Source organism: Phoca vitulina, unplaced genomic scaffold (assembly GCF_004348235.1).
Source record: "Phoca vitulina isolate PV1807 unplaced genomic scaffold, GSC_HSeal_1.0 scaffold55, whole genome shotgun sequence".
Taxonomy (NCBI): domain Eukaryota; kingdom Metazoa; phylum Chordata; class Mammalia; order Carnivora; family Phocidae; genus Phoca; species Phoca vitulina.
This window is the reverse complement of record NW_022589758.1, coordinates 3,310,300-3,336,613: the sequence shown is the minus strand read 5'-3', so window position 1 is coordinate 3,336,613 and position 26,314 is coordinate 3,310,300. Positions and strand designations below refer to the sequence as shown.

Genomic DNA, 26,314 nt, shown 5'->3' with positions numbered 1-26,314 from the left:
AGACGCATGTAATTCGTGAAGTAAGAATAGACTCACAACTCCATGAGTGTGATGAGGCTACTACAACCTTTCAGATTAAGTTCTCACAGAGCATTCTCTTTGGCCTTCAAGGTTTGTGTCATCAAACATTAAACTAATGGATTTCAAGCAGTAAACTGGAAAATTCTAAGTGGCAGCTCAAAGTGTGGCCCAATGTTGCCCTCATTCTTAACATATGCTGACTGCAAATAACTTTTATTTAATAAATCTTTAAATGAAGGAATAAATTCAAAATTAACTGTGAGTATACTTAAACTGTCAAAGGTAAAAGGCAGCATCAGGATTTATAAAATACAACTGAAAAGGCCTTACACTTGTGAAAAAGTGTTAATCCTTTACACATGTCATAATTTAGACAACTCCCCCCGCTTCTCCCCCTTTTCCACTCCCAGGAAATTTGGCTATAGATGTGGGCATAAATCAGGTAAAAGACCATTCTAACTTAAAATAAACAACAAAAGTGTTAAAAATTTATTCTTGAATACAACAAAGCAGCTTTAACTTTTCCAGAAGATAAAGTTGGAAGATACAACAATAAAGCTTAATGATCATTTACAATGGAATGGAAACTGGAAACTTTCCATGTCTACCCCAAGTCCAATTACAATGTGATGTTAATCACAGCAAGTGACTTACATCAGAGACCACTCTGCCTTATAGTGATAAACACCAAACTTGCCACTGAAATAATGCTCCATTAAAAACTATTTTAAGGAACCAAATTATGTAATATCAAGGGATGCCTTTTGGGTAAGATTTTTTTTCCCATTCAGAGTATATTCCATGATTCCAGATTATAATCAGCACCTTACTAAACCGAATAATCAAGAAGAGGCTACTATGCATGAAGATCGAGGAAAGTGAAGGCTGAGCTTCTGGCTCCAAACTCTACTAACCTTATGTCTTTAGGCAAATTACTCAACGCCCCCTAAACTTCAATTTCCACATCTGTAAGAGAAGGATAACAACAGTACCACAGGAGAGACTTCCAGTGTTTATCCAGAGCCAGTTCTCTCCTTGCAGGCACAGAAGAGAATTACACCGCCCCCAGTCTGCTCTGCAGTTCAGTGGATCCATGTGACAAGTTCTGGCCAATGCACTGTGAGCAGGAGTCATGTGAGTCATATCCAGGACCAAGTATTTAACTGCTAGGGTGAGAAGCTATTTCTCTGTTGCAGCAATTATAGGAACAGGTGCTTGCCAGGGGAGGGGGGGGTGCCACAAGATAAAGTAGCCAGGATCCTGAAGCCACCACATGGAGGGCAGCTGCCCTAGAGGGTCACCATGACCCACTGCAAAGCAAGAAGTGACCCTGTATTTTGTTAAGGCACTGGGATTTCAGTGGGATTTGTTTCACAGTTTATCATAGGCAATGCAAACTAACACAAACACCTAATTTAGTAGGATGTCGTGAGGACTAAATGAGATGGTATCTGGCAGACACTAAGCCTTTAATAAAGATTAGTGGGATGATTATGGCTCCCTGATGGTTAGTGCAAAAGGACTTTATTTCCCATAGTCAAGCTATCAGAATCTTCTCAGCTATTTAAGAGTTGTCCTACAAGGTTCCTGAACCCACTTTGAGGTTTATCAAGAACTTCACAGGACAGGCGTGGACAGATGAGTGGTTTTTATCTCAAAATGAGGAAAAGGAAAAAGTTCCTGCATGGCTGCATGAACTTATGAAAGTAACTCAGATCAGAGTAAATGAACAGAGGACTTCAGCACAGCCCTGGAATAATCACCTTCTTCATAGAGATTTGTAAACCCAATACTGAGGCAGTATAAATGATGCTCTGGGGCTTTACTTTTTGTTTAAGTTGTGGAAAGTGTTCAAACATTCACTGGGTTGGGGGCAGGGATGGCAAGATAAGAAAACGTTAAATCAAAACTTTGAGAAGCTAAATTCATTCTGCCAAAAGTTTGGCAGCTCCATAGGACTTACTAATCATTAGAAGGGTGCTTCAGGAATTGGGGGATTAAAGGACAATCATGCATGAGAGGACTCGCAGGGGCAGGAGAAGAAATAGGAGCGGTTCCACTCTAACTCTCCCACGTACTTGTCCACTTGTCCCTAACAGAACTTCAAATGGCATTATATATTCTTCAGGAGGAAAATAAAACTAAATGTTATTATTTTGCCACAGGCTCTAGAATTCCTGTCCCGATCTCATTCTGCTAAAGAACAAAAACTATTTTAACGTCAAGTCCGTTAAAGGCATGAATCTCAGGTCACTCTCTGAATATTTTTCCCATTTCAAAAAGAAAAAGTAAGATACCTGCTAAGTTTTCTTACTTTATTTTACAACAGTTGGAAGAAGCAAGGAGAAATTCCACAAATGCTTATAACAGGCCTTAAGCCCACTAAAAATGGTTCTCATAAACAAGACACCCGTCATGGACAATCAAATGTATAAATGGGAGATACTTACCACATTTAAGACTCTCTATCCGTACAGGGAAGCCAGACTGTGCTGCAGCAATTAGTTTTAAGGCAATGTAAAACTGTGTTGGACCAAAATAACCAACCCGCTTTGCACCACACAGTTCTGTGATCTGAAAACAGACAAGAAAAACCAGGCTGAAAACCCCATTTCATAACAGGAAAATGAGACAAGATATATTATGAAATCTCAAGGATTTCACAGTGTAGCTAACCAAAAACTCCCTGGAGAACCTATGTGTACACACTCGTTAGGGGTTTTTTCCACCAGTTTATAGGAAGATTTTCAATTCAGATAATTAAATTCTACCTACTCATGATGTTTCAGGACTGAGTGATTATTCCTCCTCTTTCAAAGATAAAAATAAAGGTGACAAAGATGGCTGTTACTGTTCTTACAAAAGACAGTGACTTGTTCAGGGGGTGGATACTAATGTACAAAGTCTAGAAGATCACTGGGGTGAAAAGAGAACAGGTTAGTCATTACCACTACTTGTGGATTATCCCAGCTGATCAAAACTAAAAGTGAATTAATTATTTTTAAAGTTTTCAGGCAACAGGATTCCTAAGCATTGAAACTACATCACAAGTGCTCACTTCAGAGAAGCAAAGGGGGGGGGGGTTCCTATGAACACAAATGTCTTTAAGATCTTGCAATCTTTAATTTGCAGACCTTAAATTAACACATATCCTATTGGTAGTTTAAAACCAACAAATATTCAATGACTTTTTAAAGTTATTTCAAAGTAATACTCAAAAGTTCAAATAATAGTAAATGGGGTGAAGATCTAAAAAGGACCCTCCACTTCCTATGGCCCAGAGGAAAACATTATATTCTTTTAGAAATGTTCTATGCATATATATAGCACACACCTGTGTTTTTCCTCTTGTTTACTCAATACTTTATACAAACAGAATACCATATACTATTTTGCAACTTGTTTTCATTTAGCATTATCCCTTGAAAAAAAATCTTCTCTACCAGCACAGTTAAAAATACATCTTTCTTTTAACAACTACATAATGCTCTGCTATAAAGATACACCGTGGTTTCTTTTTTTTAGTTGGTCCTTATGGATGGGCTTTTAGATTTCCAAACTATAAACAGCCACTAATTAATCTTAAGAAAATTCCTATAAAAATTCAACTAGGATGTCAGCAAAAAATGGGGGGAATAAAGGCCTCCAAAAATTCTCTCCTCTATCAAAGCAATGAGAAAACTATGCAAAGGGACAGAACTCTGGAAATGAACCAAAGGCTCGCAGCAATCCAGGGAGCGTTTATTCAAGAAAAGCTGTGAATCTCAGGAAGAACACTGAGCTTTGTGGTATTTAACTGGCCTTACACCCAAGCCCCCACCCCAACTGCAGGCATCACTGTGGTTGCAGGCATCCCCAGCCTGTAGTCACAGTGAGACAAACAGCCTGGCAGCCACAGGAGGGGGCAGGACAGGGCTGGGCTTCTTCGATGCATACATTAGTGTTTGTCTTTCTCTTTCTCCCCTCCCCTCTCTCTCTCTCATTTTCCCTCCCTCCCTTCCTCCCCCACTCCCTTCCTTCCTTCTGATACTTCTAGTATTTCTCAGAGCAGGTGGTCTAACTCTCCTAGCCCTAGACTACAAGCTGGGGTTGGGGGGAGGGGGCGAGTACTGTCTTCTTGGCTGGATCCACCAAGAATGGAGCTTTCCTCATATGGAACTGGTGGAGGACAGGTGGGGAGCAGGTCATGGTTCAAATACTGCAGACTCACTGCTCTTACCAAGATTTAGGAGATTTTCTTGAATGTTTCTCCATTTGCTGTATGTCCTCAGGTCAATTTCCAATGACTTTAATTATTTTTTATATTTTTTTGTTACCATTTAAAATGTTGCTTCATTGGAGAGGGTCTGCTGAGTTTCTCAGGCTGCTGTTCCAAAAGTCTCAATCCTCCCCAGATTCACTGACTGGAGAAGGAATAGGATGTTATGGTAGAGAACAGCCCTTGGAATAAATGACTTGGTTGTGAATCCTGGCCTGGGCACTAATTAGCTGTTTGCATAACCTAAGGCAAACTACTTAACTCTTGTGCCTCAGTCTCCCCATAAGTGTAAAAAGAGGTAACGGTAATTACCTCATGAGAGCTAATTAGCAGTGCTGAAAATAGTGCCCATTCAATAAATGCACTGCTGTCTGATTTATTGATCCACTTGTCTTATTTTGTTCCCAGTCTAGGTGCATATTAGAATAACCTGAGGAGCTTCTGAAAAATACAGTTACCTATGCCCTACCCCCCAAAGATTCTGCTTTAGCTGGTAAATTGTGCAGCCCAGGCATGCGTATTTTTGCAAAGCTCTCAACGTAATTCTAATGTGCAGCCAAGGCTGAGAATTACTGCTCCTTCAGTGATCTCATTCCCTCTCCAGGCCTCAATTACCATCCAAATGATCACCAAATCACTCTCTCCAAACGTAACATCTCAGATGCTTCATGCACTTTTCCAAAACCCTAACACAGATACCCAATGCCATCTCAGACAATAACATAAATAAGCCCCTTCCCACATATCCTGGCACCTGTTAATTAATCTTGCTGATGTCAACTATTCCATATCCTAAATCAGAAACTTATCTCCAATGGCAACCATATCCAGTTGATCCTACCACTGACCCATGTCCCAAATCAAGGCTATCTTCTTCCCTGTCACAGCCTTAACCCTTCCTAATATCTCACCTGGCTACCGTGACAGATTTTCTAAATAGAATTCACACACTTAACCATACAGGGACAGATTTCTTTAACTTTTTTCTAACTTTATTCCATAGTTGGTAGTGTTCTCGCAACAAAACATGCAGGCACTAATACTGAGAGAGATGAAAAACCCAAGTGTGACTTTCAGATAATAGTGAGTTTTCCTCAAGTGAACAAGTAGACATCAATACTAATTATCAGAATTTGTTTCAAGAAGAAATATAATATTCATATGGAAAAACATAGATACAGAAAAGCATACAAATCCTAAGTGTATAGTGTATGGGAAGATAAGTTTTCACAAATGGAACACAACTACATAACAAGCAGCCAGGATCAAGAAATAAAACATTACAAGTCTTCTAGAAGCCGCCCTGTGCAGCTCCTTTCAATCGCTACCCATATGCCATTTTCCTAACTTCTAATACCATAGATTAGTTTTGCCTTTTTCTGAACTTTATAGAGTCAAAGAGTATGTACCCATATGTCTGGCTTCTTTGTTCAATGTTATTTGTAACATTGTTCCAAGTTGCTGAGGGAAATTACGGTCCAATCATTTTAGTTGTTATTCAAATATTTGTGTGGATATATCACAAATTATCTATCCTTCTGCCACTGGACATTTGGGTGGTTTCCACTTTGGGTCTATTCTGAATCGTGCTGCTCTAATATTCTTGCTCATGTCTTGTCAAGACATGTAGAGCGGAATACATTGGCCTGAAATACATTTCTCTTTAGGTTTTTATCTAAGAGTGGTAATTGCTGGCTTACCAGTGTTAGTAGATACGGCCACACTGCCACCAACGGAGTTTGGGAATTCAGTTTGCTTTACGTCCTTGCCAACACTTGGTATTTTTAGGCTTTTTCATTTTCAGCATTCTAATGGGAGTGTGGTATAATATCTCATTGTAGTTTTACTTTGCATTTTTCTGAGAACTAGGAAGTTTATCACTTTTTCATAGGATCATAGGTATTATGGTCCTGAGACCAATCCCAAAACGTGAAGGGGGGGGGTATCCCACACAGCACCAAGTAATTCTCCAGACAACACTTGGGTATCCTACAGTTCAACTCAACTCTGACAGGATTACCTAGAGACAGCATCAGATTCCACAGATTAAGGGCTCAGTCCTCCAAGACTGCCCCCTTGGGCACCACCCCCCCCACTTCAGACATAAGTCACAAGCCCAGGTTGTTACCAATTGGCTATAAATCAGATGTTCCCATGACCCCCTCCTCAGGTTTGGTTAATTGGCTACAACAGCTCACAGAACTCAACATTTTACTCAGTAGGTTAAGTTTATTATAAAAAAGGATATAACCCAGATACAGCCAAGTGAAAGAAATGAATAGGGCAAGGTATGGGGGAGTGTGCAGTTTCTATAGCCTCTTGGAGCACCACTCCACTCTCCCCAAATACCTGGTGCTCACCAACCCAGAAGCTCTCTGAAATCTGTCCTTTTGGGTTTTTATGGATGCTTCATTACATAAGCATGATTTGATTAAATCACTGACCACTGGCAATTGATTCAACCTCCAGCCCCCTCCCTGCCTGGAGGTTTGTGGGGGGCGGGTATCCAAAGTTCCAAACCTCGGATCACAAGGTTGGTTCCCTTGGCAACCAGCCCCCATCCTGGTTACCTGAGGCTTACCCTAAGTCACCTTATTAACATAAAAAAAAAGACACATTTACTGCTCCGATCACAGGAAATTCCAAGGGTTTTAGGGGCTCTGTGCTTTAGGAACTGGGCTGGAGACCAAATACATATTTCTTATTATAAATCACAACGTTACCACGGGCATGTGACCATTTGCATGTGACCAATTCTCTACTAATCTCCATGAAATAGGGAGATGTGTTTGTTGTTCATCTGTTCATTCTCTGCCATATTGTCTATACTTAATAAATACTGGTTGAATAAATAATTTTTCTGACCCATACTCACCTCAGCTCATCTTGCAATTCCAGTTTGTCTTCCACAGTATCTGCATATTCTTCCTTTTGAAAACTGACAATACTGTTATGCTTTAAGACATCTCATCCTGGAAGTCCACCATACTCAGGACAATATTCTATCTCCTTAGTTTGGCATTAAAGTCCCTTCACAACCTGGCCCGGAACAGCTTCTCCAGTTTCATCTCTGAACATGGATGAAACACGGACACACAAACGAACACACACACACGCACTTCTGTAGCTGCATTCCACTTCTCCCACTTTCACAGACACATCTTGTACTTTCACTTCTCTGTATCTATGCACATGGTGCAGAAGATGGCAAACTAAATAGCCTTAAAGTCAAGGCTGGTTTGCAACACGGAAAACTAATTAGTTTTATAACTTAGGGCAAATTTATTTGAATCTGCCTGAAACCTAATTTCCTCATTTGTAAAACAGAGATAGTGCCTCCCTCATAGGACTATTGTGAAGAAAAAAATGAACTAGTGTACTAAATGAACCTAATACAATGCTTAGGGATATTCAATAATTGCTGGGTTCCATCCCTTTTACCTGAAACTGGAACTTACTCCCTCCGTTCTTGAATGCTACTTCTCTGTAGCTCCTTCCTTCCCAAGTCCCCAGGTATAGTTTATTTTCCCTGTGTATTCTCCGACTCTTCAAATATATATAAATGCCCACATGATATACTGTCTCGGATTTGTTTCCAAATAAAAGGGCGGAGGGGAATAAGTAGAGCAGAGCGTATGGGTGCAACAAGCATGCCCCTGAGTTGAGAACTGTTTAAGTTGGGTGATGGCATTCATGGGGGTTCATTCTCCTACTCTGTCTGTACTTACGTGTATGTTTGACATTCTCCACATTCAAGCTTTTTCATGTCTGTTTCAGCACTTATCACATATTATAATTATCTGTTTATCTCTGCCTCCCATTAAATTGTCTTCTCTCCAAGGGCAAGGGATAACTTCCATTCACCTCCCACCCAGCACAAGGACAGGCATCCAGGATGCAGTCAAAAAAATTTTCAATTAAGTGAATGAACCAACCCTCACAAAAAGTAACTGAGTTGTGTAATACATCCCTTACTGTGAATATATAAGTTACACATCTTCAGATACAGGCTTGCCTATACATGGGAAAAAACACCAACATCATCAATGTGGTTCCAGCATCAATATAGTTGTGTTGCAGAATAATCCCTAAAAAATTATAATCCTTGACATGCAAACAATTTAACTACTATTTCAGTGTTAATTTAATATCAAGTTAACCTTCAGTTATTCCTTTGCCGTAAGTAATACATAGAACTGAAAAGCTCTTAACTAAAGGTAAATGAAATTGCTATTAAACCTCCATATTGGTACTTTGAGACCAACACTCAAATCTGACATTAGTAAACTGCTTTATTTACCTTGGAAAGTATCCTTTGGTCCCATACACCACTAGGATCACTGCTTTGTAGCAAACGTGGAACATACACACATAAATGAGGTAAGCCCATAGGTCACTTTTCTTGCTCTTTGTACACTAACCCTCCAAGAGACATGCCAAGAAATTTCTGAAATATTCAAGCCATAAGGAAGACAAAGTAATTATTATAAGCCTTTGGAACTTACATATGGACCCTTGTAAGACTGAAATGTCTCAATTCAAAAAAGAGGTTAATTTTCTAAGTTTTATTTCTCAAGGTTCAAGATGTTCTAAATCTAAATTAAATTCTCCATGGAAAAGCTCTAAATTGTGGGTAGAAATATTTTAACACAAACTGAAGAAAATAAGGTGGTGCTTTATCCCCAAATACTCAATTAGCAGGAGATATTTTATATAATTGCTCCTTCAAACAGTCCAAGTTGTCAAGCCTTGCTCAAAATAAAGAAAAAATAGAAAGATTCCACTCCTCTTTTTTAGTCTAAACTCCAAACCTGTAACTCTCAGCTGGATCCACCTCAGATTACACGTTGTGCAAATTTCTGACACAGAACAAGAACCTATGGACTCGTATTTGTTTTCTCAGGTGGAAGGCCAGAGATGAGGAAAAAAAAAAAGGAATGGATGAAATCAATTCCTTACAGCTTACAGATGTACACTAAACTGTGGGGGTGCTGGATACGAATCAGAAAAACTCACCGACCATTTGGGAGGAACCTGGACAAAGTTCTGGAAGAAGACTGAAGGCCACTAAACTAGCTTCCCTCCAACCTAATTCTGAAAGATTAAGTGACTGTGCTGAGTAATCAGTCCACACATGTTCCAGTTTCCCTGAAATAATACTTTCTTTCCTAGCTGAAATGTAATAAATTTTCAGAGCTATTCAAAAGTTGGAATAAGCTTCTCTCTTTCAAGTATTTTTTAAAGACTTCCTTAGAAAGATTTAAAATTGTAAAAAGTCTTGTTGGGAGGGGTTGAAAGAATTCTGCAAGAGCACCAGTGGACCCTTATTTACTATTCTTTCTCTACTGTAGCTGCCGAGTTCAGATCTTTGCTCACACATCGACTACTTCAAGTCCTGCCCTTAGACTCATGCAATTTCACCACACCATCCACCACACTCCCTCCATGAGATCTTATTGAAACAAGATCACCCCCAACTCAAAGGGACTTTCAGGGCTCCTCGTTCCCTTTCCTGTAAAACCCAGACTCCTGAGCATGGCTTTTGAGGCCCTCCCATCTGGCCTAAACAACCTTTCCAACAACCCCACGTCTGCCTCCTCCCCACCCTGCATCTAAGGCTTCAGCCACTCCAGATGCCAACCAGTCTCTCAACACATAAGAGCCACTCAAGCCTATGGGCACCTGGTGTGTCCCCTGCCTGGAAGCCAGAGGTCTCCCCACTTCATTACCCGCAAGACTCATTCTCCAAATTACCTCAAGACCAACCTTATGTTTGCAACCTTAACTCCATATGGCAGTTTTCTGCATTCCAATAACCCTCCTGACTAGCTTTCTATCACATCACTAGCCTTGTAATATAGCCAAGTCTGTATCTTGGTCATTGTCTCCACTGTACTCCCAACTCCTTCCCCTATCCCCCAAGTGCCCAGCCCGAGGCAAGAGTATATCTTTATCATGTGTACCCCAGGACTCATATTTTACAATGCTTGCTATTTTTCAGTTGCTCAATTAATGTTTGCTGAATTAATTCATTTTCACAGCCTGTAGTAACAGAATCACTCCTCTTTCTCTCATCTTGTAATTACTTTTACAAGTGGCTGCTAAATTGGCTTCAGTCATTTCACACCATATAGCCATAAGAGTTCCCACAGGAATATAAGAGAATATCAACTTATCTGTTCCATCCCTGCTCAGGTAGGAAGGACTGGTTAGGATCAAAGCACGAGGAAAGGCCTCATCATGCTTTATTTTGGCCCTTTGCCTCAGAGCCCAGAACACCTCAGTGATGCTCCACCAGCTAGGTGCTCCAGAGACGCACACTGCAGGCTTCTTCCTTCAAGCCTCCTTCTTCTCAGCAAATCCCCAGGAGATGTCAGCCCCCAAGTAGGCACCCTCAACAATAGAAATATAGAGGAATATTTGAAGGACATGCTTACAAGTTGTACCAGCTGAAGAGTCAGGTCAACCATCCTGAGTTTTCCTTTCCTGTTCATTTACACATTCTAAAAATCAAGAGGGATTGTCAGTCCAGAGGTACCTGGGTGAGCTGCCCAAGAAAATATGAACCCCCATATCCAAATACTCAACATCAAGTACCACAGTATATGCCTAAGCCAAACTAGCACACTGTTAACGAGAAGACAGACATTCAGTGCTTAGGCATAATTTCAGACAGAAAAGCCCACTAATACCTGGAAATACTTAACACTTTAAAATGTATTAAGCACCTCCCCATTAAAAGCATTGTGTTCGGGCCTTGCTACGAAGTGAGCAGCACTGAACAAAATAACTTACTCTTTTCTCTCTCTCACTCTCTCACTCCCTCCCTCCCCCACCCCTAAATACTTTACTATTCACCTCCCCAAAACAGAGATATTCTCCTACACCATCCCACCATCATCACCACATCTCAGGAAATCAACATTAATATTATCATACAACATATGATCCATACTCAGGCTCCCTCAATTGTCCTATAAATGGCCTACAGAACTCTTCCTCTTTCGTATCCAAGATTTAATTAATGTTTATGCATTACATTTTTATCTTATCTCTCCTTAATCTTCCCTTAATCTAGCACCATCTCCCTTGGTTATTCATGACACTGAATCCTTTCAAGAGTGCACAATGTTCCTGCAGAATGTTCCACATTTTAGATTTGTCTGTTTCCTTATAACATTCACATCAAACATTTCTGGCAGAAACACCACATAGGTGATACTGTGATATAGTAAGAGGTACACATCAGTGAGGGGCACATAATGTCAGAACATCCCACCATTGGTTACCAAGCCTGGCCATTTGGTTAAGGTGGTGACAGCCAGATCTCTCCATTGTAAAAACATGTTTTCACTTAGTACTTGCAGACCATTCTATCCCCTGACAAATCGGCTTTTCAATCTGTTAAATACTAATTCTAAGTAAGTCTAGCTAAATTACATCAACATCTATAGAACTGGAATCCTAATTCAAAATCACAACAAAGATGGGGAGATTATTTATTCCATGTGGTATGTGTCATTACCTCCAGTTTATGCACAAATAAACACAACTTAGTTAAGTGAGATGTTCAAGGTCACAAGTTCGGAGCCAATACTCAAACCTACACATGCATGTGTCCAAAGCTCATGGTCTTCCCATTACAACAGGGGTTGGAAAACTAATGTTCACAAGCCAAACCTGGATCATTGCCTGGTTTTGTATGGCCCATGAGCTGAGAATGGTTTTCACAGATGAATATTTGCAATCAATTTGATGATCACGGAATGATAACTTCGAATCCCATTAGGTAAAATGTTATCCCAAAAACAAGAATTCCATGTTTCTTACTAGCAGACCTGTATTACAAAAAAAAAAAACAAAACACAAAAATTGTACTGGATTATTGTATTTTGAATTTTGTCAATAAAAAGTTTGTGGAAGTTTGTTTTGTCTCTTGCTATATAAGTACCTATATAATGTCCTCAATTTTGCCTCTTGGCCTACAAAGCCTAAAAATATTTACTACGAGGCCCTTTACAGAAAGGGTTACCAATCCCTGCACAACAACGCACTGCCTCCCTGAGCTATACTTTATATCCTTGCAGATACCCTCAATAGCCATGCAGAAAGGATATTTTCTTGAAATAATCAGCTATACTAAGTAAATGCCAGCTTAAAGAGTGAACACTTCCATTAGGAAAGAACATAGGGCCTGGGTGGCTCAGTCGGTTAAGCGCCTGCCTTAGACTCAGGTCATGATCTCTGGGTCCTGGGATCGAGCCTGGCATAGTTGGGCTCCCTGCTCATGCTTCTCCCACTCCCTCTGCCCTTCCCCCTGCTCATGTGCTCACTCAAGCGTGCGCTCTCTTTCCCCCTCTCAAATAAATAAAATAAAATCTTTTAAAAAAAGAACACACATGTATTTACCCCCCATTTTCTACCCATTTATATACATTTGTTTAAAATTTTCCAAAGCTTTTGAACGAGGGCTTCCTACACAACTACATATTTTCACAGCAACCAACTGGAGCAACTGGATGCCAGATTTCAGTTAGAAGCAAAATTTATGCAATAATTAACACCCTAAAAATATGATTCTGCCCTTTTTTCCAGCTTTGAGGTGTAACTGACAAATAATGTCATATAAAGTATACATTGTGATTATTCTCTATACATACACATTATGAAAGGACGCCCCCCCAGAGTTAATTAACATATTCGTCACCTCACCTATTTACTTTTGTGTGTGTGTGAGAACACTTAAGTTCTACTCTCTTAGCTAATTTCAATTATACCATACAGTGTTATAAACTATACTCACCATGTTTAACATTAGATCCTAGATGTTATACATCTTATAACTGAAAATGTGTACCCTTTTACCATCCTCTCCCCCTTTCCTCCACCCCCTACCCACCCCAGCCCCTGACAACCACCATTCTATTCTGTTTCCATGAGTTTGACTTTTTATTTCCTCCCAAGATTCCACATTGAAGTGATGCCATATAGTATTTGTCTATGTCTGGCTTATTTCACTTATTTGCTTTTTATTTTAAAGGGGAAAAGGTATTATAAATCTTCATAATCATTCTTTGAAAATGTCCTTACGCATTTGTGAAAACACAATGATCCAAGTCCTCTCAACGTGTAAGCTCCTCCCAAGTTGCAAATCAATTTTGGAAGGTACATTATCTTTCAGGTTCCCCAAGATGCCATTTAATTTAAGGCCAGAGAATCTATAATAAAATTATGGGCCGAATCCAGCCCAGATGCTAAAAACAGGCTGTCCTGGCAGAGGTTACAGCCCAGACCTGGTTTGCCAGCATTCTTGGCCCAAGGCCCAAAATTCACCCCAGTAGCAGGGAAGACCCAGCCTGCCACTCTGGCTCAGATGAAATCTGAACAGGGAAAAGACTCTCAGCAAAAAATCAGGAACTTGTAGACTGCTAGTGAAAACACAGATTGGTATGACATCCAGAGACCATGTGGCAATATCCCTAAGAATTATAATCAACTTTTTGATCTAGGAATTCTACCTCCATGAATTTATATTCCATTTTACACAATTAAATGACATATGTACAAGGTCATTCAATACATATTGTCTAAGATACAGATTGGAAAACACCTAGAGGTCCTTCATATAAAATATTAGTTTAATCAACTGTGGTTCATCCACACAACAGAATTCTAGGCAGCTCTAGTAGACATGTGTCATATCGTGATTACCCATCATCTTTTGAAAGCTTTTCTTTTTGGAGAAATTTCTCATATTACAAGTCTCGCCTCCCAACTTGAAGGCTGAGAATCAAATTCCTAGGCTTCTTTGCAGGTAAATTGCAAACATGTGACCACAGCTCCACTGATCAGACATATGCACACATGACTTCACTTGGGAAGTGAGAAATATAAGGGAAGAGAAGCTGCTCAGAGCATCTACTTTTGCAGGTGGGAAGCTGCAGTAGCTGCAAAGCTGCCTTCCTGGCTCAGGATGACAATGGAAGCACCTGCAGTCAAGGTAAATCCCTGCTATCTGCTGCTCAGTGTGGGCAGGAGCACAGGTGGCTTCCACTTAATACCTCTGCTATGCAGGGCTTGGAAAGTTAGATGCTGGCCTGTTCCTCCAGCTTCCAAACAATTGTACCAGCTACCTAAAGTCCTAATCCCTCTTTGGCTTAACCATCCAGAGTGGATTCAGCTGTCTGCCACAAAAAACAAAAACCACGAACTAAAGAAGAATGAGGAAGCTCCTTGTATAATGCATGGAAAGATCATCAGGTTAAACTGTTGAAACAGAAAAAGCAAGGTGCACAATATGGGTATAGGAGGTTCTTATTTTAAGGGGGTTAACTGTAGACACATTTATTTATATATTCATACGCTATCTCTGGAAGTTGAAGCTAACAAACTTGGCTGCCAACTGCCCTCCAGGGGACGGGGAAGGGGAAAGGGGAAGAGGAAGGGGAAGAGGAAGGGGAAGGGAAGGGAAGGGAAAGGGTTGGCCAAGGCACAGGGGTAGGGAAGAGCTTGCTGTATTTCATATTATACCTTTTGATTTTTTAATTTTGTACATGTATTATCTACTTAAAATGAATTCAAAAAAGTTGTGAGGAGTAAGAGACAAAGCCTAAGCTCACATCAGCAGAAAATATTATAGACACACCCCAAAACCATTCCCCTCCCACTTGCTCTAAGTGCAATTTCAAAACAAAGTGCCCAGCTGGACAAAGCTGCAACAATCCTCACTCACCGAGCCCACATTTAACACACAAACACAGTGCTCTTTCCTCTAAATTGTCAACACAGACCAAGGCAGCAGCTTGCTTTATGAAAATGAGTTATCTTTGTCAAAGGTAGCTCTAACTGGGTGACCAAGGGGAATGCACCTGACCTCCCTTGGTCTCAAGTCTCATCTAATGGAATGAAGCACTCTGACTAGATTGGACACAAGGCTTTTTCTAGATCCATAAATTTTATAAATATGAATTTTATGAGTAAAAGCTAAAATTACAGTTTGAACCTCTCCCTCTGGCACTTACCACTTCTACTTTGTATTATGATTCTCAGTATACCTGCTACATCCCCCTACAAGGCCACAAGTCTCTTGAGGGCAAGTCCAGAATTGCATTCCCCACAGCACCCACCCCCCCATTGATATCCCACTAAGAACGCTTATGGAATACTTTAAATATGCCCTACTGAGTTTTAACTCTTCACTGCACTGAGAGAACCCCTATGAATGTTGTTTTGTACCACTGAATTGTGCCTTATGTGAATACACCACCCTATTCAAAAAAAATTTTTCAGATTTAAAGGATCAGAGACACTACCTGATTCCAGGATAGAAAGCACCTCAGGTGAGTTCAGGTAAGTCATTTTGTAATCACCTAATTCCAAGCAAACAAAGCCAAAGAGAAATACAACATATTTCCCCAGAACTTTGAATTTACTCAGTTTTTTTGTTTTGTTTTTGCAGGAGGGAGATCACTTTTGAATTGAAACAAAGAAATATGTTAAGGAGTTGAACATGAAACTAATATGGTTCCTAAAGATGAGAATTCAAAGAAATTCTACACTCAAGCTAACTGCTTTGGTTTTTGCACAATGGATTGGCATACATTGGTTGGACAGAGTGATTCTACAGATTTTATCATGCACCTATACTGTCATTAGGAATGAGGAAAGATTATAGGTAGTGATGACATTTGATGACAATGATTTATTATGACTTTTATAAACTAGGCCTTTGGAAAGACAAGCTGTCCAACTGGCTGCACATGTGCAGGCACACATCTCAGGGTCAGGAGTTCCTCAGGGTTGTCACCTGACCGAGGACAAATCGGGATATAACACTTCGAACTGAGCTGAGGGGAAGAGTGCAATGAGAGTGAACCACCCAGGTACTAAGGAAGCATCCAGCCCACCCCAAGAAGACAGTCACTGTGATGTAGAACAGTATAGGGGAAAAGAACAATAGAATCAACAGTAAGAACATTTACTGAGGGCTGACCGTGTGCCAGGCACTGATTTAAATGCCAGGAATCGATGAGATGAAGAAACGCGCACACGCACAGAGTCTTGACACTAGAAACTGAATTAAAATGCAACGGCGGCTCAGATTACAAAAGAAAATTCATTTTAGTATGCTGGCCCTGGTTTCTAGGCTCTGCACATCACAAACTTTTGTACAGCTGGAGGCAGCAAAATCTCAGGTGAACACACATGCACTGCCAAGATTACATAAAGCTTTTACTGGTTCTGGCAACTCAGACTTTTCTCAGCAGCCAAAGGATTCACTTTTCAGACTATTTGTTTACTGACATTTTTAGTGCTTTTCAAAAATAAAATTACAGGTTGGGGTTATTTGGTATTTTTGTAAGTTTGTTCATTTCAGTCCCTTCTATGTATCTTTTATTTTATACACAGTCATGCATGCCCAGGCACACATGCACTCACTCATACACACATTCCCGTTTCAAACTAGTGCCTTGATGAGAGAAATAGAGCATGCCAAGGCACCTCACGTCAGTGGAGCACCCATATATTATATACAAATCCTTGAAATGTTTTGGGAGGGGATGAACGAATGGAAATTAAGTCTCAGATCACATTAGAGTTCTCACTCTCCAACCTCAACCCAGACAGATCAGACCCTCCAGCACAGAGTTAAACTCATACCAGAAATAGCACTTTTTGATGGGGTAGGCAATCTGACTTCATTAATTGGGTTTCTTTGTCGAATTCTTAGTGAAGACTCTTTCAACTGGTAAAACAACAAATGCTCCTCTCCCCTCCTTGACGTTCTGGCAGCCTCCTTGCAAGAAAGCTGGCCCCCTCAAAGCAGGCTATACTGCAGGGCACTGAAACCGGAAATGGGCCCCCTCCCTGTTCATTGACTATTCTCCCCACAGCAGGGCCTCATGACAACCAGCACACTAAGTCCCCCAGTGTCATCATAGCAAATGCAAATGGATTCTTCGGCCCAACTAGCCAGAACCCAGCTCCAAGTCCACTCTGCTATTGGTCCTACTGTGACTTAATGGCCATATTATATTAAGGAGACTAACCTCTTTCCAGGACCAAATCCCCTTTCTCTGCCCCAGCAATAAACATCCATCCTCTTCCCCCCTCTAGCTTAACAGACACCCATCATCTAAGGTCTGGCCTTGCTCTCAACTGTCTGTCCTTGTCCTGCACCTCACCCCCAGGTACCCACTGACACTTCCCTGATACCCAAACCCCCAAACTTTCCCTGCTCTGAGGTCTCCTGTCACTGAGTTATGCTTGCCAGGAGGGACATCCCTAGGATCCAAGTGGATCTCCTATGTTGTACCTTGAATGACCTGTAGACACTATTCCATCAGCGGGGATAGACTTTGCATTGCCTGGTCTGAGACAATCCACCCATCCCCCCCTAAACTGGCACCCCCACCACAGTGGATGAGCTGAGGTCTAGGTCCTGATTTCTCCCAAGACAATCTACCCAAGTACAATCCACTCTCACAAGCTATGCGTAGAGATTTGACAACTTAGACATATTTGACACAGAAAGAATAGTCCCTACCCTCCAAGAGTTTATAATCTGTTATGGACTAAATGTTTGTGGCCCCCCCAAATTCACCTGTTAAAACCCTACCCCTCAATGTGATGGTATTAAAAGATGGGGCCTTTGGGAGCTGATTAGGATTAGATGAGATCATGAGGGTAGAGACCCCATGAATGGAATTTGTACCCTTATAGTCACAAGACAGTCTGCTTCCCTCTTTCTGCCATGTCAGGACACAGCAAGAAGCTGGCTGCCTGCAACCCAGAAGAGAACCCTCACCAGAACTTGACCATGCTGGCACCCTGACCTTGGAATTCCAGCCTTTAGAACTATCAGAAATAAATTTCTGTTGTTTATAAGCCACTCGGTTTATGGTATTTTGTTATAGCAGCCTAAGCTAAAACATGATCTGATTGGGATATGTGCATCCAAGAAGTTTGAGAAGAAGGATTAACATTTCTCAAGCACCTACTACACAATCTCCAAGCATTATGCTTTCCTATGTATTATTTCTAATATTTAAACTAATCCTACATAAATGGTTTTGCAGATAGGCACTTCAGGATTCAGAATGGTTATCAGAGAAATTCTGGAAAATGAGAAATGACCTGAATTTAAAGATCTTGCCACCCAGCAATTCATATTATAAATGTCAGTCACATAAACCAAATTCACTGCACAAATAGGCAACCCCTTATGTTCACTAAGATACCATTCATTCATTCATTCATTCATTCTCTTAGGTGGTGCACTGTGGCAGTGAATGGAGTCTCTTTGGGCCTACCAACTAAAAGACACATACTGTTTGTACCTTGGCAACCAGAGATACATGCAAATTAGGGCCCACTTATTTTTTGGACTTCCAAATGGCCAAGAGCACACATCTGTGAGAAAGGGAGCAGGTGTAAAGGGTACAAGCTCAGACTATTTTCTCTCCATAGAACCAAGGAATGAACCTCAAAGCCGGTTTCATCCTAACTGTGCTAAAACGGAGCTAACCAGAGTACAAAACAGAAAGTAATGAACATTTTGCGATTTTTCTTTTGGCTGCCCAGCTTCACAACACCTTGCCAATGTTTATGAAATTTTCTACCTGCCTTCAGCTAAATAAGTTAAAAATTATGTCAGATACTCAGTTTCCTAATTTCAGCTCAATCAGGGTATGGACACAGTCCCTCAGCTTGGTCAGACACACCACAGGGCACTTGAATCAGTAACAACTATGCAAAGCAGCAGGAAGAGCAGATCACTGTTTTCTGAAAACAGCAGCGGCGTCAGTTCCCAGGGGCAACAGGGGTGCCGAGCCCCACACCTGAGGTCCAGTGCAGGCAAAGAGAGGTATACCTGGAGGCATCCAATATTCAGTAGCTACAGTTCTCGCATCTTCACCAGACCAAATCTGTGGCATGATATGGGCTGCAGTTCTAGCACTGCTGCCCCTTATGCACTTTTCAAGCCTTTTCCAGCTTTCTTAGGAAAAGACTGAGCTACCCAATAAACTCTTTTTCTGCTTAAATTACCCACAGGTAATTTCTGTTACTAACATGATTGTGTCACGACTCATGAGTGTTATAGAGAACAGATCAAAAGTGAGCCTTAATTGGCCCAGAGCATCCAAACTCAGCTCTATCAATTATCTATTGCTGCATAACCAACCACCCCAAAACTTTAGTCCTTAAAACATTTATTTAGCGCATAATTTTGGGGTCAGCAATTTGGACTGAGCTCAGGTTGGCAATTTTATTGATGTGGACCAGACTCTGCTGAGGGCAGGTGGGACTCACTTATGCTTCCACAGTTGGCTATGGGGTTGACTGGGGGCCTCCATTCTCCTCCACGTATCTTCTCATTCAGCAGGTGAGCCTGTGCTTTTCCACTTGGTGGCAGAGCTCCCAAAGCAGCAAGAACTGAAGGTGAAATGCTTCTTCAGACCAAGGCTCAAAACTTGCACAAGGTCACTTCTACTATATTCTATGACTAAAGCAAGTCACAAGACCAGACAACACTCTAAGGATGGAGACACAGACTCCACATCTTGATGATGATGATGCTGCTGCTCAGTCGGTTAGGTGTCTGACTCTTGCTTTTGGCTTCAGTCATGATCTCAGGGTCATGAGATCAAGCCCCACGTTGGGCACCACGCTCAGCATGGCGTCTGCTTGAGATTCTTTCCCCCTTTTTCCCTCCCCCTCTGTCCCTCCCCCAGCTTGCACTCCCTCTCTCTCCAAAATAAATAAAATCTTTAAAAAAAAAAAAAGAAGATGCACAGTATTGGGGGAATTTTGCAATCTACCATAGCTGACTGATAAACAGCACAATGGGGAAGCTGTCACAATAGTGATAACCCTACGGATTCCCATTTATTACAACTGCTTATATCCAGAATCTGTGCTCTCACCACCATTTCCATTAACCTACCACCAATGTCAGCCACTAAACCAACAACAGCTAAATAGAAGCAATAAACACATAGTACTGAGACCACCAACTCCACAGACTGTAAACAGTTAGATACAGGGCAGGCCCCTTGGATCTCCCATACTGCAGGGCACGCTAAAGATCATGAACTGAACTCATGTGGCATTGGACACCAGCTCTCTAAGCTATGGGCCTGCCTTTCTACAAACCTCAGCTTTCCTCCACCACAGCTCACAATCAGCATTTTCTGCATATGAACAAATGGGTAGTTTGATCACTTCAAGCAAAGGACTAGTTAATACCCCTCAATTTACAGAAAAACTTACTATAACTTCAAGAGAATCTAAAAAAGCTCTGCTCTGAATTTGTTTATTAGGATCTTGAAGAGGTTTAACCATAACCTCTTAAATTGGCAAGAGCCACTTAAACTGGCAGACCCCACAAATTGAAACTCGATGTTTCCCTGACAACTGTTGAACTGAGACAGGAAAGGCTCCTGTGAGAAGTCTCCATGGAAACCACCCAGTCCTTGCATCTACCATTTACCTTATTCTTTGGCTGGCATTCAAGCACATCAAATTAGCAATAAAAACGTAAGGAAGTTGGGAAGGCTTTGGAGCAATGAAGATTGTCTATGTTTGGTACACTGAGATTTTCCAGGAAAAAGAAAGCATACTCAGTCCAAATGTCTCAGGACTTAGATTAAGAAGCGTCTGCATGCCCAACCCATTTTTAAAAATACTCTAGGAAGTTTTAAAACACAGTGTACTGGTTTCCCTAGGGCTGCTGTGACAAAGTACCACAAGCTGGACAGCTTAAAACAACAAAAATTCATTGTCTCACATTTTTGGAGGCTGGAAGTCCAAAATCAAGGTATCAACAGGGTTGGTTCCTTATTTTTTTTTTTTTAAGATTTTATTTATTTCAGACAGAGAGCGAGCGAGCAAGCACGAGTGGGATGGGGGTGGGGCCCAGAGAGAGAAGCAGGCTCCAGGCTGAGCAGGGAGCCTGACACGGGGCTCGATCCCAGGACCCCAGGATCATGATTGGAGCTGAAGGCAGACACTTAACCGACTGAGCCACCCAGGCCCTATGTACTTTCCTAATGGAAGTGTTCATTCTTTAAGCTGGCATTTACTTAGCATAGCTGATTATTTCAAGAAAATATCCTTTCTGCATGGCTATTGAGGATATCTGCAAGGATATAAAGTATAGCTCAGGGAGGCAGTGTGTTGTTGTGCAGGGGTTGGTAACCCTTTCTGTAAAGGGCCTGGTAGTAAATATTTTAGGCTTTGTAGGCCAAGAGGCAAAATTGAGGACATTATATAGGTACTTATATAGCAAGAAACAAAACAAACTTCCACAAACTTTTTATTGACAAAATTCAAAATACAATAATCTAGTACAATTTTTGGGTTTGTTTTTGTTTTTGTTTTTTTTGTAATACAGGTCTGCTAGTAAGAAACATGGGATTCTTGTTTTTGGGATAACATTTTACCTAACGGGATTCAAAGTTATCATTCCGCGATCATCAAATTGATTGCAAATGTTCATCTGTAAAAACCATTCTCAGCTCATGGGCCATACAAAACCAGGCAATGATCCAGATTTGGCTCATGAACATTAGTTTTCCAACCCCTGCTGTAATGGGAAGACCATGAGCTTTGGTCCTTCTAAGAGCCAACAGCTTCTAAGAGCTCTAAGGGAAAATCTGTTCTGTGCCTCTCTCCTAACACCTGGGAGCCCCAAGAGTTCCTTGGCTTGTAAATACGTCACTCCAATCTTCATCTTCACATGGCATTCTCGTTATGTGGACTAGGAGCCCACCCTACTCCAGTATGACCTCATCTTAACTTGATTACATCTACAAAGACCTATTTCCAAATAAGGCCACATTTCAAGGTACTGGGGGTTAGGACTTCAACATATCTTTTTGCAGGGACACAATTTAACCCATAACATACAGCTTTTATATAAAGTATTTGATTTTACCTATTCACTAAGTGTTTGTTAAAGCAAATTGATAGTTCCATTTAATTTATGGCTTAATCAAAATAGAAAGTTCATACTTGTTCACACTGCTGCACTTAGCTACTGAAATCTGAGCAAATGCAGCCTTTATTCTGAATGGTCATGTGCCCAACTAAAAACTGGAGTTTCTACTGCAAAAGAGAAGGGAATGAACATCAGCGAACAAACGGAAATCTCTATCACATAGGCAAAGACAAAAAAAATCACTCAGGAAAAACAAGTCTACTGTCCAGATACTCTGGCCCTTAGTTAAGAACACACTGCAAAAATGAGATCATAAAAGTTAATGGTGCTTGGAAATGACCTTGAAACTGAAATGAAGAAACTAGTATGTGTCTAGCAGAAAACCAGAGACAAAAGGCACACAAAGGGCATACAGAAAATAGCTTCCTAAATTAAAAGCACTTGAGGAAAAAAGTCAATCATACACCTACATACAGGGACTCACATGGACCCATTTCAGAACAAAACTGGGCCAGAACCTTGGAACACCACCAAATTAAAAAATGCTACATTATTTATTATTTCTGATTCTTCTGACTCTGATCTTTGTAGATCCTGTTGTATTTTTTCTTTCTTAAATGCTTTTTTAAAAATTAAACTATTTTGAGATAATTGTAGATTCACATGCAGTTTTAAGAAATGACAGGGGAAAGATCCTGTGTATCCTTTACCCAATTTCCCCTGAATAATAACATCTTGTAAAACTATAGTACAAGAACACAACCAGCATATTGACATTGATACAGTCAAGATAGAGAACAGAAAATTTCCTTCACCACAAGGATCTCTCATGCTGTCCTTTTATACCAATCACTTTACTCCTGCCCATGCCCCTCAGGCCCTGAGAACCACTAATCTGTTCTCCGTTTCTATAATTTTGTCCTTTAAAAAACATCGTATAAATAGAACTACATGGTATGTGACCATTTGGAATTGGCTTTTTTTCACCCAGCAGAATTCTCTAGAGATCCATCCAGGTTGTTATATCCATAGTTCATTCTCTTTTATTGCTGAGTAGTATTCCATGGTATGGATGTACCAATATGTTTAACCATTTACCCACTGAAGGACATCTGTGTCATTTCCAGTTATGGGCTATTAAGAATCAAGCTGCTATAAACATTTGTGCACAGGTTTTTGGGTAAACATAAATCTTCATTTCTCTGGGATAAATGCCCAGGAATGCAATTGCTGGGTCATATGGTATATTCAGTGTTTTAAAAAAAAAACTGCCAAACTGTTTTCCAGAGGCTACATCACTGTACCATCTCATCAGCAAGCTATGAATGATCTCGTTTCTCAGCAGCCTCATCAGAATTTGGTGATGTCACTATTTTTTATTTTAGCCATTCTGCTAGGTATGTAGTGATCTCTCACTGTGGCTTTAATTTGCATTTCCCTAATGGCTAATGATGTTGAACATCTTTTCATGTGCTTATTTGTCATCTGTCTATATATCCTTTTCACAGAAATATCTCTCTTGCCCTTTTTTTTTTTTTAAAGATTTTATTTATTTGCGAGAGAGAGAATGAGAGACAGAGAGCATGAGAGGGAGGAGGGTCAGAGGGAGAAGCAGACTCCCTGCTGAGCAGGGAGCCCGATGTGGGACTCGATCCCGGGACTCCAGGATCATGACCTGAGCCGAAGGCAGTCGTTTAACCAACTGAGCCACCCAGGCACCCTCTTGCCCATTTTCTAACTGGATTGTTTGTTTTCTTACTGTTGAGTTTTGACAGTTCTTTATATATTATAGTCTTTTGTCAAATATGTGATGTACAAATATTTTCTCCACTCTGTAGCTTGTCTCTTAAAGTCTTTCTCAGAGTAAGAATTATTAATTTTGATGGAATCTAATTTATCATTTTTTTCCTTTTATGGCTCATACCTTTGGTGTCAAGTCTAAAAAGTCTTTGCCTAGCCCTAGGTCCTAAAGACTTTCTATTTTTTTTTTAATTTATAGTTTTATGTTTAATATTTAAGTTTGTGATCTAGTTTGTGTTTTTAATATATAAATATATACACATATGTATAAAATACACATATATATGTATACACACACACACACAAATAATGTTAGGCTGAGAGAAGGGATAAGTGGAGTTAAAGGTCCTTCCATTGTCCAGGAGAAAGATAAAGATAAAACTTAATGGTAATAATTTTTTACCAAAGCATCCCCTAAACACCTCCTCTTAGGTTCAGAAGGTGGAAAAACCTCCATCTCCCCTCATTTCATTGCTTTTCAGCCAAATCAAAGTAAAATCATTCACCCACTAGCATCACTGGGTGGCAAGATGCTACGTGTCTCTAATAAATCCCTCCTTAAAATATCTATAAGAGTACTCACCAGTGCCAAACCATCCATCTCCATGCTCTTCACTGCCAGGATGACCAACCATCCTGGTTTGCCTAGGGCTGAGGGGGTTCCCAGGATGTGGGTCTTCCAGTGCTAAAACTGAGAAAGTCCAAGTTGGTCACCCTACTTCCAGCTCCAACAGCCCATACTCGTGAAATGGATTGAGTGAGGTATGAGTAGCTCCTCTCTTTTCCACTCACTTCTAGTGAGCAGGTCACCAAGTGGAACTCATTAAAGTCAAGCACACAGGCTCACCTATAAATGCCACCTTTTAAATGCTCCCCAAATGATGTTTTTGAAAGCACATAAACTCCTTGGCTCCTCAAAGGTACAGTGTGTCAACAAGTTAGCTGAAACAGAACCCATGGATATTTTATCAGGCTCTGTTTTCTCACTTTCTAGATCCCACTGTCCTACTAAAGAATACCAGTATGCAGCAGAGAAACAAAATCTATTTTAATCTAAGAGAATTGGGAAACTTCCAAAGAGCACTGACCTGAAAAATCTTGACACAGCAGAGGAAATCGATTCTCTACCAAAGCCATGCAGAGGATTAGACTCAGATTTAGGCCAATAAAAGATTTACATTCCATCCAAGTCCCAATATAACATGATGCACAGATGAAAACATGCTTGTGAGCTGACATAACTGGCACACATCACAAAGTCCAAAGAAGTCAGCTCTTAAGAACACATGTCCCAAAGGTAAAAACACACAATATGTAAGTTGTACAAAATATTCTGATGAATCATAACATAATCAATCTTTCAAACGTATTTTTATAATTAGTTTTTATTCTCATCTTGGTCCCTTTTCAAAATGACTGCCCACAAAACTTCAGGATCAGAAAATAGCATCAGTCATGCATTTATAATGATCAAAAAATTCTTAAAATTGATAATAGATATCTTAAAATTAAAAAAAAACCTCCAGCTTCCCACCTTTCAAATATTAGACAACTGGGGCACCTGGGTGGCTCAGTTGGTTGGGCATCTGCCTTCAGCTCAGGTCATGATCCCAGGGTTCTGGGATCGAGCCCCGTGGCGGGCTCCCTGCTCGGTGGGGAGTCTGCTTCTCCCTCTCCCTCTGCCCCTCCACCCCACTTGTGCTGTATCTATTGCGTGCTCTCTCTCTTTTCTTTCTCAAATAAAATCTTTTTTAAAAAAATATTAGACAACTACTCCACCCACATGCCACACGCATGCAGACAATTTGACATTATACCTCATTCTTATTATAACCTCTGTTAATAATGATAAAATCTCCTGTACAAAGCTACACTTAGAACCAAAAGTACTGGTGACCAGCTTGACCTTGACTGACCTGGGCACCTATACTAGGCAGCGTGCAATGAGAAGGCAGTTCTCAGGTGGCCACCTATTTCGGGATACAGTGAAAATTAAAATTAAAGCTGCCTTTCATGGTGCTCTTCACTTTTGCAAATTTTCTTCAAATCCTTATTTTTTTTCAATCTTCCTACGTCTAAGAAAGAAAATATGATGCATAGGATGTCAAGTCAATAGAAAAAGTCAAGGAAAGCTATCACTGTGTAAATGAAGCATGACATTGGGACAGCAGGAGTCAAGATCAAAAGTGAGTGAGCCAGCCTCTGTGTAGAATTGGTCACATCCAACTAAACAGAATTTTGAAAGGAAAAGGAAAATACTTAAAGGAAGCAAAAAGCTCTAAGCCAATGCAATC

General features: G+C 40.6%; 1 protein-coding gene across 8 annotated transcripts in view; it reads right to left on the bottom strand.

The window, feature by feature from the left end:
• The window catches only part of REPS2 (RALBP1 associated Eps domain containing 2), a 214,722-nt gene that overhangs the window by 155,313 nt on the left and 33,095 nt on the right, over nucleotides 1–26,314 (bottom strand). For all 8 annotated transcript variants that reach the window (XM_032389675.1, XM_032389678.1, XM_032389679.1 and 5 more), the window contains exon 2: nucleotides 2,472–2,595. In XM_032389675.1, the coding sequence (XP_032245566.1) occupies nucleotides 2,472–2,595 (124 nt within the window). The remainder of the gene's footprint in view (nucleotides 1–2,471; nucleotides 2,596–26,314) is intronic.